Source organism: Stigmatopora argus, chromosome 12 (assembly GCF_051989625.1).
Source record: "Stigmatopora argus isolate UIUO_Sarg chromosome 12, RoL_Sarg_1.0, whole genome shotgun sequence".
NCBI classification, from domain to species: domain Eukaryota; kingdom Metazoa; phylum Chordata; class Actinopteri; order Syngnathiformes; family Syngnathidae; genus Stigmatopora; species Stigmatopora argus.
Genome location: NC_135398.1, coordinates 1,997,540 through 2,012,353, shown reverse-complemented (window position 1 = coordinate 2,012,353; position 14,814 = coordinate 1,997,540). Strand labels below are relative to the sequence as shown.

General features: G+C 41.4%; 2 protein-coding genes and 1 long non-coding RNA gene across 4 annotated transcripts in view; 2 read left to right on the top strand and 1 right to left on the bottom strand.

Moving 5' to 3' along the window:
• Positions 1 to 1,049: 1,049 nt before the first annotated feature.
• Positions 1,050 to 14,814, top strand: part of LOC144085282 (alanine aminotransferase 2-like) — a 21,378-nt gene continuing 7,613 nt past the window's right edge. Inside the window, exons 1-10 of one of the 2 annotated variants that reach the window (XM_077614369.1) lie at positions 1,050 to 1,281; positions 5,492 to 5,678; positions 9,798 to 9,887; positions 10,650 to 10,758; positions 11,354 to 11,487; positions 12,187 to 12,430; positions 12,854 to 12,933; positions 13,007 to 13,143; positions 14,042 to 14,216; positions 14,284 to 14,439. In XM_077614369.1, coding sequence (XP_077470495.1) covers positions 1,214 to 1,281; positions 5,492 to 5,678; positions 9,798 to 9,887; positions 10,650 to 10,758; positions 11,354 to 11,487; positions 12,187 to 12,430; positions 12,854 to 12,933; positions 13,007 to 13,143; positions 14,042 to 14,216; positions 14,284 to 14,439 — 1,380 coding nt within the window. In that variant the 5' untranslated portion in view covers positions 1,050 to 1,213. Of the gene's footprint in view, positions 1,282 to 5,091; positions 5,679 to 9,797; positions 9,888 to 10,649; positions 10,759 to 11,353; positions 11,488 to 12,186; positions 12,431 to 12,853; positions 12,934 to 13,006; positions 13,144 to 14,041; positions 14,217 to 14,283; positions 14,440 to 14,814 lie in introns of those variants that run through there. The other variant, XM_077614368.1, reaches the window with a different exon arrangement.
• fuz (fuzzy planar cell polarity protein) lies at positions 1,792 to 3,953 on the top strand. The gene has a single exon (XM_077614370.1). The coding sequence runs from the start codon at positions 2,107 to 2,109 to the stop codon at positions 3,364 to 3,366; it is 1,260 nt and encodes a 419-aa protein (XP_077470496.1). The 5' UTR covers positions 1,792 to 2,106; the 3' UTR covers positions 3,367 to 3,953.
• Positions 4,891 to 6,956, bottom strand: LOC144085287 (uncharacterized). Its single transcript, XR_013304066.1, has 2 exons — positions 6,783 to 6,956; positions 4,891 to 5,649 (listed from the first exon to the last, which is right to left on the bottom strand). It is a non-coding gene; the product is annotated as an uncharacterized LOC144085287 (long non-coding RNA).

Below are 14,814 nucleotides of genomic sequence, written 5' to 3'. Positions count from 1 at the left end.
TCTGCAGTTTGTTTTCAGGCAAAAAGACTTCTTAAATAATATTTATTAGATACTTTAAAAAAATCCACATAATTCCGATCATCTGAAAATGACATCATCAGGCCTAATTTCCATCTGGCACATCTCTATTTTTTTCCCTGTCATTTCACATTTGAATAACTTTTATAATATATACGGTTTTTTTTTCTTGAGATAAGTGACAGTCACCCCCTTAAAAACCACCCATTTTCAATAGCTATCCTCATTGGGGTCTCCATCCATTAAAAAAAAAGTTTATGGTCAACAGGTCATTAGTGCCATTGTCCCTTGGGCATAATTACTAACATCACGCTCTCGTGAGGCACACTTTAAAATAACAAACATGTTTTTCGGTCCGGCAAATTAGGATCAACAAAATGACGCAACGATCAAAACAAGCTAAATGGCTCAGAAGGGAGGACGTCAGTTTTGTTTACCCTATTTTTTTGCTGTGTTTTGTTCAGTTTTATTCAGTCACAACCTTGTATTGAGTTTTAACGTACAATTAAAATGTTCCTCCAGTATAATAGGTTCATTTTAATGGATGAATTGGAATAAAACAGCCAATCTATTTTGACTGGGAAGGCTGGCAGTGATTGAAAGTCAGGGAAATATGATCACTCGATTTTACAATGGAAATGGAATTGATAACTATTTGGCAATAAATTAATGGCAGTGAAAGAGTTAAGAGCTAAAAACAACAATTGTTCAATAGACATCGAGAGAAAAATAATTAAATCTATTTGTGTTTTAAAAATAATTAAATCTATTCGTGTTTTAAAAATAATTAAATCTATTCGTGTTTTAAAAATAATTGAATCTATTCGTGTTTTAAAAATAATTAAATCTATTCGTGTTTTATAAATAATTAAATCTATTCGTGTTTTCTTTTATTATCTTCATCTTTGTCCCTTGATTTAATAGTAAATAAAACTACGTTCAGAAGGAACGTCCGTAACCGTCGATTCACACTCTCACCACACGAGGGCGATAACACGGCAACCGAGCATTTTTGTAGAAGAAGAAGAAGCATTGCAGGACGAAGACGGATGTTAGCCTTTCCAATGAGAACGAAGACGCACTCAGTGGAAGGCTTTAACGAGTGCCCGAATTGCGGTCCGCCGATTGGCGTTCGCTGGAGGGCAGCCGCGTGGCAAGGAGTGTACCGCTAAAGGCTGCTTTTGGTTCGGCCAAAATGAAACGCTCTCCCCCGACGCCGGTCGAAGAAATGAATCATGGGGCCGCGTTGCTGTGGAAACGACGGTAACACGTTTCCCTTCACCCACCCGGCATGTGCATCCATCCCCTTTAGTGGAGACAGAAAAGTCCACCTTTGCTGCATGTTAGCATTAGTTGGGTGTCAATGCTAGTAGCAACCGATGCTAACGTCTTGCCCACCAACGTGTTGTCGTGCGTAACTGTTTATATTCTACTTTGCGGCATCAAAAGCGTATCTATGTGTTTACTTTAGTAATGGAATTGAATGCGTTTATTGTCATTATACAAGTATAATGAGATTTAAAGCTTCACCACGAAGTGCACAACTAAATAATAATAAATAAATAAGAGTTTAGCTCAGGTTTAACATGATGTTAAAGGATGGGTCTGTCCATCTCATGGGTCTGTCCATCTCATGTGCCTGACCGAATTGCGAACCGATCAGGTTAAAATAGTCACATACTTATAGTATATATATATATATATATATATATATATATATATATATATATATATATATATATATATATATATATATATATATATATATATATATATTTTTTTTTTTTTAAAAACAGTCCAATGTGATCATTTAGATTTTCTTGAATTTTTCCGCTCGTTTTGTTTGTTTTTACAACTTAAATATACTACTACAAGTATTTATTTTACAATATACCTAATTTTGTTGTTTGTAGCTCCTAACTCTTTCACTACCATTAACTTATAGTTAGATATTTATCAAATCCATTTCCATTGTAAAAAAAAAACCGGTATGTAATACTTTACGGCATTAAAATTTGTGTCCATTTCGTGAATTAGGGCGAGGTATTTACTTTAAAACACTCAAACAGCGATTAGCGCCGGCTTAGCATGACACATCAGGACGCATCCATCCAGCTCGTGTGCCTGACCGCCAGCAGCGGGGTCCCCCTATTCACCAGGGGGGGCTCCCGGCAGCTCCCCTTCTCCATCATCGGCTCCCTCAACGGCGTCCACATGTTCGGAAGCGGACAAAACGTGGCCTTATCCGGCTGCGAGAGCCACGGCGGCGGCAGCGTGGCGTGGCGCCTTTTCCAAGACAGCGTCATGCTCATGGCGGTGAGCGCCGGCGGAGGGAAGCGCTTTCACCTCCGGCGCCTCCTGGACAACGTGTGGAGCTGCATGGTGATGGTCCTCGGCCAGGACGAGCTGACCAACGCCAGGAACGTGGAGCGCCTCAAGAGGGACCTGCGCTCCTGCTTCGGACTCATCGACGAGCTCCTGGACGAGGAGCGGCGCCCCGGCGTGCTTGGCCACCTCACGCACTGCGCCGACTGCCTGCTGCCCCCCGACCCGGCCCCCCTCCACGAGGCCCTACGGGGTTTCGCCCAAGCCGCCGAGAGCGAGTTCGGCTGCCTGATGATCGGCGGCCGCGTGGCCGCCGCCACGGAGATGTGGTGGCGCCTGGCCCCGCAGGAAATAGTCCTACTCTCGGCCCTGACCCGAGTCCTCTCCGACTCGGCCGCCGCCTCCTGCGACTGCCCCGTCTTCCTCCCTCGGGGGAGCCCCACCGTAGCCCACCGCCTCCTCCGCTTCCGGCTGCTCCCGGGAATCGAGGTGTGCGTGCTGTGCGGACCCACGCCGTCCCTCCGCCACGTCGAAAGCGACCTCCTGGGACGCTTCTGGTCGCCCTTGGCCGACTCGTTGAGGGGTTGCCTGGCCGCGGGAGAACGCCGCCGCCTCCCCCCGTCCGTCTCCCTCCGCCCCGACGTGCTGGCCTTCCTCCTGGTCAACCGCGAGAACCGCCGATCCGTCTCCGGCGCTTGGACCGGAGGCGACGCCACCTCGCCGTCCGGGACGCGGCGCTGGGAGCTTCTCAAACGCTTCTACATTTTCTGCGTGACGCGATACTTCAAGCGGGATGGACCCGAGGCGGACCAGGAGGAAGGGGACGCCGAGGACTTTGTCCACGGATTCTCCTCCCACCAGCCGTTTCAGTGCTATCTGGTCTCCGACGAGTGCAAAAGTTTTGCCCTACAGACGCCGGAGCATCAACTTTTTCTCCTGGCGCCGCTCACGGCGCCCACGTTTGCCCTCGGAAGTATCGGGACGCAAACTCTCGAGAGTATTATTACTGCTACCGGTTTCTGATCAGAGTACAGTAACACTTTGTCGCAGTCGAGAAGTTCCGGAATGGGTGAAAAAGCGCGATAGCTATCTTATTTGGACTTTAGTACTATGATTTAACTCCCTAAGGTAGATAGACACTTCCCCCTAGTGGCCGGTTAAATACTCTCCAATTGTGACCCTGCTTTTTTCCCCCCATTTCATGTTTGTTTTACCTGTTCCTCCATTATGAACTTTTGGCGGATCCAGGCCACCATGTGGCGAATCCGCGATATAGCGAGGTATTACTGTATAAATATTTACTATACCAAAACGACCAAAAATGACGTGTTTTATGAACACCGTGCATCTCATTTTCATAAATGAGGGATCGGCAAGTGGATTAAGTTACAAAACGTAGGTTGAGCTCATTTAGTATTTGTGAAGCATGATTTTTATTTTTATTTCATCCTTGCATTGCTGAAGAAGTTATTTCTTAGTTTTCCATATTCATTTCATTGACTTATCAAGTACTGCAGTTTTTTTAATTATGAGTTGGCTGTTGTCTGCGGCTGCTACATTTTTCTTATTATTTATTCCACGCTTGAATTAAATATTTAACGGACTCACTAGTTGCTTTTTTTGTTGCAGATTGTTTTAAAATTAAAAAAATATGGAGTCTCAAACGGATGATATAAGAGGAAAAAAAATCATAATTTGTGCCAGATCGCCCAGCCAAACTCCGCCCTCTTTTTTATCATTATATGAATCATATTATTTTTCAAAAGGGATTCTAAGCGAATTCAAAACAAGCAAACATGCTCCCTTTAAAACAATGCCTACATATGAATTGCTACTAGCCGCAAAGTACAGAAAATAATGCACGGTTGTTATTTATCATATGAAGGACCATTTTATCAGTATTATGATTAAACACATGCAGTTTCTAAAAAATGAATTAACTTTTGATTGATGTAATACTACATAAAGATAAAAGCAGTCAAAGTGCAGTCCTTAAACCCAATCAAATGTCGTATAGATGATTTTGTAAATAGTATTAAACATTTGGAGATCCATTATAAAGATGGTTTCGAAAAATGAGGACTACAAAAGCGATTATTGTGTTATAATATTATGATATAACTCCTATTTATTGGAACTAAGGGCTCTAAAGTGAAAATACGGGGTGAGTATTTTTTTAATTTATTTGTATTTACGATATTCAGGATAATTATCACTAACAATTAGAACCCCAGAGATACAAATTACTAAATAGATTCAACTTTTTTTTTTCGGGAAGAAAATGTAAAGTTGTCTATGTTTAGTGTTGCGTTCAATGTCGACAAACACTATCAGACTTGTTCACCTCCTGACCAAAATGTTGTCAAACACTATAATAATAACGTATTATTAATACTATGATAATAATATATTGACATAGAAAGGTCAAACAGTGTGATTTTACTCTAACAAAAGTGCTTTTACGTGCCGAACGCACGAAAAATCAACGTGGGACACATTTTGGACCCCCAACAGCTTTATTTGAATTAAAGGGGGTGAGTCCATAAAAAAGAGGAGAGTACATCCTTTATTTAATGTTTTATTTTGCTAAAACTCCTCCACTGTATCTTAAATGTTGCGATATTATTGTCTGTGTTTGATTCGCCGGGTCCAAAACTCGCAGAACCGAGCTTGGTGCGTTGGATAGCGGCCTTAGAAGGGGAGGGATAATCGACCCAAAAAAAAACAAGTGGGAGGGAGACACTTGCTTGAAAGCGATGCCATGTGTGCGGAGTCAAATCCAACCCCCTCCTTTTTCCCCCAAAAAGAAAAAAAATCCACGCCGTGGATGCTTCGGAAGACCTCGAAGATTCCCTTCTTAACCATCGTTTGAAATTGAAACCAAGTTTGGACTTTAGCCCGTTTAAAGTCCATACGGGACTTTCGGTCCAAGTGGCGGCTGCACTTGTTGGGCTTATCGTTGAATTTTTGGGTCCCGTTAACTTGACTCCGACAAACTCAAGAAGATGGCAGCCGCCAGGATAGGGAGGCTGTCACCTAGCAAAGTTATCCGCCTCGGCTTCACTCGAAGCCGGGCTCAAGCGTTAGCCGCTAGCGGCGTCGGTGTAGCGACGGTGCGTTCACTGACCTCTCGCCCTCTGTCCGTCAGAGCCGTGTCCGGCCTGAGTGCCACGCGCTGCGGGCTACCCAAGGAGAGCGTGGCCGAGAATGGCGCTTCGCCTCGGGGTAAGGTGCTGACCATCGACACCATGAATCCCGCGGTGAAGATGGTGGAGTACGCCGTACGGGGGCCTATCGTTCAGCGGGCTGTGGAGTTGGAGAAAGAACTCTCCGAGGTGAGTCATCTTTACTCTTTTTTTAAAAACTTTGAACGTGTCTTTTTCGGGTAAAAAAAATCGTTTTGGCCTACGAACTTGAACGCATCGGTCATGTCATTAGGTACACCTGAGTAAAAGCTGACCATGTTCACTTTTTTACATTTAGAAATGTTTTATATTATAGACTTATCTTACTTTATATATCTTGATATTGAACTATTGTGGTATATTTAAGTCGGGGTGTAGTTAGTTAGTCCTTTGACATGAATTGGGATTGTGTACTCCTAATATTTTTTATTGTTATGGCTTTGATTTGGTCCAAATATGAAAACAATGCTGTTAATTCAGTTGCTTTCGTAAAATTAAAGGCAAAAGGGAGCTGCTGTGGGCTACCGCTCACATCCAAACGCTCCCACGAAGACTTTGTCTTGAACCAAGTTCCATTTTAAAATCCTTAAATGCCCCTTTGTGTCTTTATATGCAGACACAAAGCCAAAAATAGGACACCATGTACTCCAACAATTTGAGAAAAGTTGCCTTTCATCTGCTAAATTCTATCATTTCCACCTTGACGTTTAATATCGAATGCCATTGTACTTACTCTAAGATCATTCCAAAGAACATTAATCAACATTTAATATGACTGGACCACTATAATACATCTATTATGTCTGAAAGTTTGACCTCACCACTAAATCAACAGCGTAGCGACACTACATCTACACTAGGGATAGAAAAGATCAGGTGTTTAAATGTATTCGTTTACATTTTGTAAAAAGTTTTAACTCGTTAACGACAACGATTGACCAAACTTCCACTTTTATTTCTATAATAGACAAGCCAGGTTAACAAAAAAGGTTTGTAAATGTATTTTACGTATTATTAACTCATTGGCTGCCTTTGACGGCAATATACGTTTAAACCTAATACTGTCATATCCAATATACATTGGATGTTGTTAAGTTAGTGTAGTAGTTAAATGTAATGTAGTTAAATGACGTTCCCTGGACGAGTAATATGCTTAGATACGAATATTGTAAAAGAATTGCCCCCATTTGCTCATGTGCCATCTGAACCGTCCTCTCAATGACAGCCATGCGTTAATGGACGAGGTATATTTACCTTCTCGTGCTAAAAGCTTCTCGCATTTGTCATTGGCACTCCAAAAATACCCCCGTTGACCACTTGGCATGTTATTACTTGGATGTTTGCGTCTATATCCTCCTTGGCAAAGTCCATCTGTTGGTTAATCATTGTGGTTTTATCTCAACGGGCCTATGGGAACATTTTATTATCTGTTCCATTTATTTTTTGATAGTTTTGAGCAGGTTGATTTAAAAAAAATAGATTTGTCTTGTCCCCGGTTCACATATTTTTGCAGGGCGGCGCGGTGGTTAGGTGGTTAGCACGTCTGCCTAATAATTCGGAAATCCCGGGTTCGATCGCAGGTACTCTGGTGTCCCAAAACATGCCCGCTAGGTTAATGGTATGCTAACTTGACCTTAGCTTTGATGGTTTTGTTGTTTATCTCCTTGTGCCCTGTGATTGGCTGGCCACCAATTCAAGGTGTCCCCCGCCAATGTTAGCTGGGATAGGCTCCGGCACCCTCCTGCGACCCTTGCGAGGATAGGCTGGTCGGAAATTGAACTTTTATTGTCATTATACAAGTATAATGAGATTCTTCACCACAATGTGCACAAATAACAACAACCCAAAAAATTATAATCAATAAATAAGTAATAAATAAATAATCAATAAATAAGTATTAAAAAATAGGTAGTCACATAATAAGTCATAAATAAATAATCAATAAATAAGTATTAAAAAATAGGTAGTCACATAATAAGTCATAAATAAATAATCAATAAGTATTAAAAAAATAGGTAGTCACCTAAGTAATAAATAAATAAAAAATAAATAAGTATTAAAAAAATAGGTAGTCACATAATAAGTAATAAATAAATAATCAATAAATAAGTATGAAAAAAATAGGTAGTCACATAATAAGTAGTCAAAAACATAAATAAGTAGGAAAGTGCACACAACAACAACGAACAAATAAATATTGATAAACTGTCAGGATTTTATTTCATATTATAATTACAAATAATCAATAAATAAGTAATGAAAAAATAAGTAACCATTTGAACTGAGGTTGCCTTGGAAACGGATCTGCCAAAAATGATTTCAACTTTAACGATCCAATGAAAACATTCATTCATTCATTTTCTCAACCGCTTAGCCTCACACAGTTCGCGGGGGGTGCCGGAGACTATCCCAGTTTTTGAATCGGATAATTGACTGTGAGAGAGTGGCATTAGTGCACATTCCTGTCCCTAATTACCAGGTTTTTTTTTCCTCTTTCTTCCTATTTCAAAAAGGCTTGGTGCCCCCATTTGTCAAGGCCACATGCACATTGCTGCTTTTGTTTTTTTCCTCATGGGCATGCGAACTGATAATGAACTGGGGGACACACACACAGTCTGTTCTTGCCGCCCTTCCCACACAATAAAGGCATGGCGACCCTTTAAAAAGCCTTCTAGCTCCACTTTCAATAGCATTTTTTGCAAAGTGGTTCACCCGTGTAGCAGAGCAGAACTTTTTTTTAGCAATGAAACTCGATCGCTTGCTATATAAGCAACCACTGACGTACACAAATATGAATTCTTACTAAGCACCTTAATACTGTTACAACTTATGTATTTTGTGTTGTACTTCTTGGGCTGGTTCAACGATAGGCTCATTTTCATTTGTTTGTTTTTGTTATTGTTTGGCAGCAAACAGCCAAAGGCAAATGAAAATATTATAAACCGGAAAAGTTTGCTGCCTAAAGCCTTAACAACCAGTAAATCAGGCAAAACTGACGTATACACTAGGTCTGTTATACTGTACGATAAATTATTGCTGATTATCTATCTATTAATCCTTATAAAGCGTGATTTATGGGTGTGTGTATGTTAAGATTCTCTCGCTATGTTTGTCTAAACCGTGCAACGTAGAGAGTTGAAATTCTTTATGGTGGCCAGAAATGGCTGTCGGATCCTAAAAGACGATAATTGAATTGCTTCACCTTGTGTAAACTCAAGCTTTTATTTGTCAAACACCCATTTTTCACAAGATAATTTATTTCATAGCGCAACAATTGTCTTTTGGTTCTAAACCTATGAAATTACTGTGACGTTATACCCCAATAAACCACGCCTTCACATGCCATTATGTTATTTTTTCCCATAAAACTCGCAAACATCATTTATTAGGACTGTTCATGGATGACATTATTCACATATCCATACTTCATAACAACAACCAGCTTGTGGAACATATAATTTAAAAAAAAACACATAACTAACCTAATTTGAATGAATTAATTAATTCCAAAGCCGATTAGATTTCAAGGTCGACATAGGTGCTCCACATGATTGTCTCTTAAATAAAATGGACGCCATTGTTGAGGCAAAAGGTCGATCGGCTCCCACCGTGCTTTGACTTAGTGGCGTGGCACGCTCCGCTTATTCTGATTGGTCCAGGCTTTTTTTCTTCCCTCTAACCAATGAGGGGCCACGAAATCCGCACGTCCTCCGTCAAACTGGCTGTTTTGATTCCAGAGGAATGTTAGTTGTGAAAGTTCTCCCCCTGTTGCTAGCGCACCCCGTGTGCGCCAGCGTGTTTGTTTGCGCACCGACGTGATCGTTAATGTCGCTTTGAAGTCACGGCGTGCTCACAGCTGATTGAGGCTATCCAAATTTGACACGGCGCCCTAGAAATGGCTCAAAATGAATGGCCAATGGCAGTAAAGCTTTCCCATTCCAAATAAGTTAGACTTGAGAACCACAAGGCAACAAAATAACCTCAAAAGAAACACCAAAAAGTTCGTTTTTCAAAGATGTTTTGGGAGATATTCGAAGCGTGTGAAGCTCAAAAGCTGCTAATGAAAATAAAAGCAACTTTAACGAATCCCAGCATGTGTTTTTCACCCGCAATGCTCTCAGATTTCCTCATTTTACGCCCGCAATCTGTTACCGTTTAACTTGGGAGTTCAGAATGAGCGTTAGAATGTAACAATGAGTCGTGAGCCAAACCCCCAAAAATGCAACACACAACAAAATGAGCTAAATTATGTTTTTGCTTGCTTGGCAGGGGAGGAAGAAGCCTTTCCAGGAGGTCATCAAAGCCAACATTGGTGATGCGCATGCCATGGGCCAGCAGCCAATCACCTTCTTTCGCCAGGTGAGCCCCGCCCATCTTTTAACTCCTACAAATGTCTATATTTGGATGCAATACTTAAACAACATTATACACACTAAAGCATGAACTACTGTATTTACTGGACTATAAGTACCAGATTTGTTTTATAATTTTGTATGTATATACATCTATGTATGTATATGTATATACATCTATGTATGTATATACATCTATGTATGTATATGTATATACATCTATGTATGTATATACATCTATGTATGTATATGTATATACATCTGTATATGTATATACATCTATGTATGTATATGTATATATATATATTTATATTTAATTCAGGCGCAGAATTGGGATTGACTAAGAATTTTTCTATGGGAATAGAGTGAAAATTCACTCTAATGTACAATAATACCTCATTTACGGCATAAGATTGGTTCCAAAACTGCAATAGGTGAAAAACCGCAATGTAGAGACAGTATTTGATGGTGTCTATTTCATATTATTTGTATTTTGAAACCCTCTCTGTACTATTATTTAACTTCCAAAGGTAAACACTACTCTCAAGTGGCCAATGAACTACTCCCCAATTGTGCCTCTCCTTATTTTAAATATATTTGAATATAAACTTTTCACTTATATTTGCCGAATCCGTGATAATCAAACCGTGAAGTGGGGGTGTGTGTTTCTGTACATATATCTTTGCGATGTCCTTTTTTAATCCCATAATTGCTCTACTGTCCTTTGACTTTGAACACCTTGTCTTTGTCCAATCTCTGTTGCACCAAGGTGTTGGCACTGTGTTCTTACCCCGAGCTGCTCAATGACGGCTCGTTCCCGGAGGACGCCAAAAGTCGAGCGCGTCGCATCCTGCAGTCTTGCGGCGGCAACAGTATGGGTGCGTGCGTCTTTTACAACAAAACGCCACCGGTTCATTTCTTTTATTGACAAGTCCTTTACTAAGACCAGGGGTGTCAGACTCTGGTTGGTTCGCGGGCCGCTTTAACGTCAACTTGATTTCACGTGGGCCGGACCATTTTAGATCAAATATTTAGATTTTTTTTATAAATGGATTAAAAGCCCTGAGTATTCCATTTTTATAGATCTAAAACAATGTTTATTTTAGCTTTTTTTATATATTTTTAGATTTTACAAATGATTTTTGAACTAAAAACTCAGAAAAAAATGGATTAAAAAATTCCAATTATTGATTTAAAAGGGGAAAAATCAGGAAATGTAATTTACATCTATACTCTTCATTTGAATTTGATCCTAAAACAGAAAGTCGGCACTCATCATTTACTTTCCCGGGCCACACAAAATGATGCAGCGGGCCAGATTTGGCCCCCGTGCCGCTTCTTTGACACCTGTGCACGAGGGTCATTTAATTTTTGACTAAGACGGAACAATTAGCCTTAGCGGCTAATCATAGACTATCTGAGGCCCCTCCCACTTGACTTTTGACCACCTTTGTCCTTTATTTTCCAATCCAGGGGCATACAGTGCCAGTCAAGGCATCGACGCTGTTCGCCAGGACGTGGCCCGCTACATCCAACAAAGGGACGGCGGCGTCTATAGCGACCCGGATGACATTTATCTCACCACGGGGGCCAGCGACGGGATTGTGGTTAAGTGCTTCTTTATTCTTCTTTCCCCCCCCCCATTTTATCACACGCAAAAAAAAAACTTTTTCTCCAAGTGTCCGCTGAGTGTAATATCATCCACTGACCACCAGAGGGCACTAATGCATCATACTTGGAGCGTTTATAAAACAGGATTACTATAAATAAGATTATATTATTGAATTGAATGCTTTTATTGTCATTATACAAGTATAATCAGAGTTAAAGTTTCACCACGAAGTGCACAAACAGAAAAAATAAAATAAAAATATATATATTAATAAATAAATAAGTACGGATTTGATATTGCTATTTGGTCTAAAATCATCCATTTTTCTAACCGCTTATCCTCACAAGGATCGTGGGGGTTGCTGAAGCCTATTCCAACCAACTGTTGGCACCAGGTGGATGGCCGGCCAATCGCAAGGCACGAGGAGACAAACAACCAATCACGCGTAGCTATAGCGTAAAATTAGCCTGGCGTGCATGTTTTCGGAATGTGGGAGAAAACCGGAGCACCCAGAAAAAACCCACGCAAGCCCGGGGAGAACATGGCAACTCCACACAGTGAGGACCCACTTGGGATCGAACCCGCAACCCCAGAACCGTGTGGCCGACTCGCTGAGCCAGTCACAAGAAAACCAACCAGTTTCAATCTTATGTAAACAAGTCCAATTTCTTTATTTATTTTTGTATTTTTTTAGACCATGCTGAAGCTGCTGGTTCGCGGCGAGGGCGCCACCCGCACTGGCGTCATGATCCCCATCCCGCAGTACCCCCTGTACTCGGCGGCGTTGGCCGAACTGGGCGCCGTGCAGATCAACTACTACCTCAACGAGGAAGCGTGCTGGAGCTTGGACATCGGCGAGCTGCAACGGGCTCTGGACCAGGCCCGGGGCCTTTGCGACCCCCGGGCCTTGTGCATCATCAATCCCGGGAACCCCACGGGTGAGTGACTTGCTCCCCTATTGAACGAAAAACCGTTTTTAGCACACAAAAAAAGAAGCTTCGCCTCAACGTTCAACTGGATTATTCTCTGGCCAGCTAACGGTCTCCATGGCAACCCAAAGAAAAATGATCTTGGTTAGATTTGTCGCACTTGGTCTCAAGTGGCCGCTTCAAAAAATAAAAAGGGCTCTGAATAGACGCACGGGCATAAACTAAAGTATCCAAGGCGGCCATTCATTACTTTTATTGGGAAAGAATGAATCACTCAGGGGCGTCCAAGATCGTTTGTATTAGCCTCAAGCAAATTAGGAAATTATCATTGAATATGGCCCGTATAAGAAGTTTTAGTGGAGCCTGCATTCTGCGTTGAGGTGAACTTTATTCAATTTTTTTGCAGCCCATTGACTTTCCTGTCCTCCACAGGCCAGGTTCAGAACAGGAAGTGCATCGAAGACGTGATCCGGTTTGCCGCCAAGGAACGTCTGCTCCTCATGGCGGACGAGGTGAGCTACCGCTGCGCTCCGTCGCCCGCCAAAACGGACAAAGGTGGTCATTAGGGCGTCTGGTGGTGGGCAGGTGTACCAAGATAACGTGTACGCCGACGGCTGCCACTTCCACTCTTTCAAGAAAGTCTTGTTCGAAATGGGGGCCGAATACTCCAACACGGTAGAGCTGGCTTCTTTCCACTCCACCTCAAAGTGCTACATGGGAGAGTAAGTATTACATTTTGCCTTTTTAGCAAACACAAATCTTCCTAATTTTACAAATACTGCACTTTTCTCTTTAACAAATCGGCACAATAGGTGCCAACAATAATAAAACAACAATTTTAGGACTCAGAAAACACAGGAATGTGAAAAATATTGCATTACAATATTCATATGGCGGCTTACCCTCTGCTCAATTTTTATTGGTTGTTGAAAATATTATTCAACATGGCCCATATAAGAAGCCTAAATTCTGCACACATTTTTTTTGTCACTTTTCTTTTCAATAATTTGGTTCAATTGGATTTTTTTGACTCAGAAAATATACCTGGATGTCAAAATATCAATATTTGAAATATTAACACAAGAAAAAAGTGGAAAATATTGTATTACAATATTCAGCTGACCCCTGCCCAATTTTTATTGGTTGTTGTAAATATAATTGAACATAGTTGACATAAGAAACATAAATTCAGCACACTTTTCTGTTCAATAATTTGGTTCAATTGGATTTTATGTCTCCGCAAAAACACCTAGATGTCAAAATACCAATATTTGAAATATTAACGCACAAGAAAACAAACAAAACAAAAACTAACAAAACCAAACACAAAAAAATCAAAACAAATATTGTTTTACAATATTCAGCTAGCAGCTGCTGATTTTTTTAATTGATTCCTGAAAATAATAAACATGGCCCACACAAGAAGCATAAATTCAGTCCACATTTTTTTTCACTTTTCACTTCAACAAATTGTTTCCTGGATTTTATGACTCAGAAAACATGTGAAAATCCCAATAAGTGAACACCCAAAATAAAACAAAGTGAAAAATATTGTATTACAACATTCAGCTAGCTGCTTTTAGCCATATTACAGCTTCCTGGTTCCGCGTACCCCTCCAGATGCGGTTTCCGCGGCGGCTACATGGAGATCATCAACATGGACGAGGAGGTGAAGGCTCAACTGACCAAGCTGGTATCGGTACGCCTGTGCCCGCCGGTTCCCGGTCAGGCGCTGATGGACTTGGTGGTCAACCCGCCGCAGCCCGGCGAGCCGTCCCACGCCAAATTCACGAAGGTGCCGCCAAAATCGGATCACTTTTCTTCGCTTCCTGTGCTGATTGTTTTCTCTTTTTGGAAATCAGGAACGCACGGACACTTTAAGTGCCTTGGCAGACAAGGCCAGACTGACGGAGGAGGTGCTTAACGGCGTGCCCGGCATCAGCTGCAACCCCGTGCAGGGCGCCATGTACTCATTCCCTCGTATTAGCATTCCGGAAAAGGCTGTCAAGGAGGCTAGGGTTAGTCAAAGTCTTTATTTCTCCTAAAAAGCCCCAAAATGTTGATAATTTTTTTTTAAATTTACAGTACCGTATTTTCCGCACTATAAGGCCTAACTTAAGGACTTCAATTTTCTCAAAAGCCATCTTAATATTGATTAATCATGATATGAAATCCCCTTTAGCTTAGCGCCATCTAGTTGATGTATATTACACAACCCCTAACCACCACTACTACTACAGCTCCCTCTAGTGGTTGTCCAACACAATCCCCCTACTACACAGGTGTCAAAGTGGCAGCCCGGGGGCCAAATCTGGCCCACCGCATCATTTTGTGCGGCCCGAGTAAGTAAATCATGCACATGAAAATAGAGAAAATAGTCAAAACCATAAATT

What these genes read in the sequence shown, in the direction of transcription:
- fuz (XM_077614370.1), top strand. Translation starts at nt 2,107, where the DNA reads ATGACACATCAGGACGCATCCATCCAGCTCGTGTGCCTGACCGCCAGC.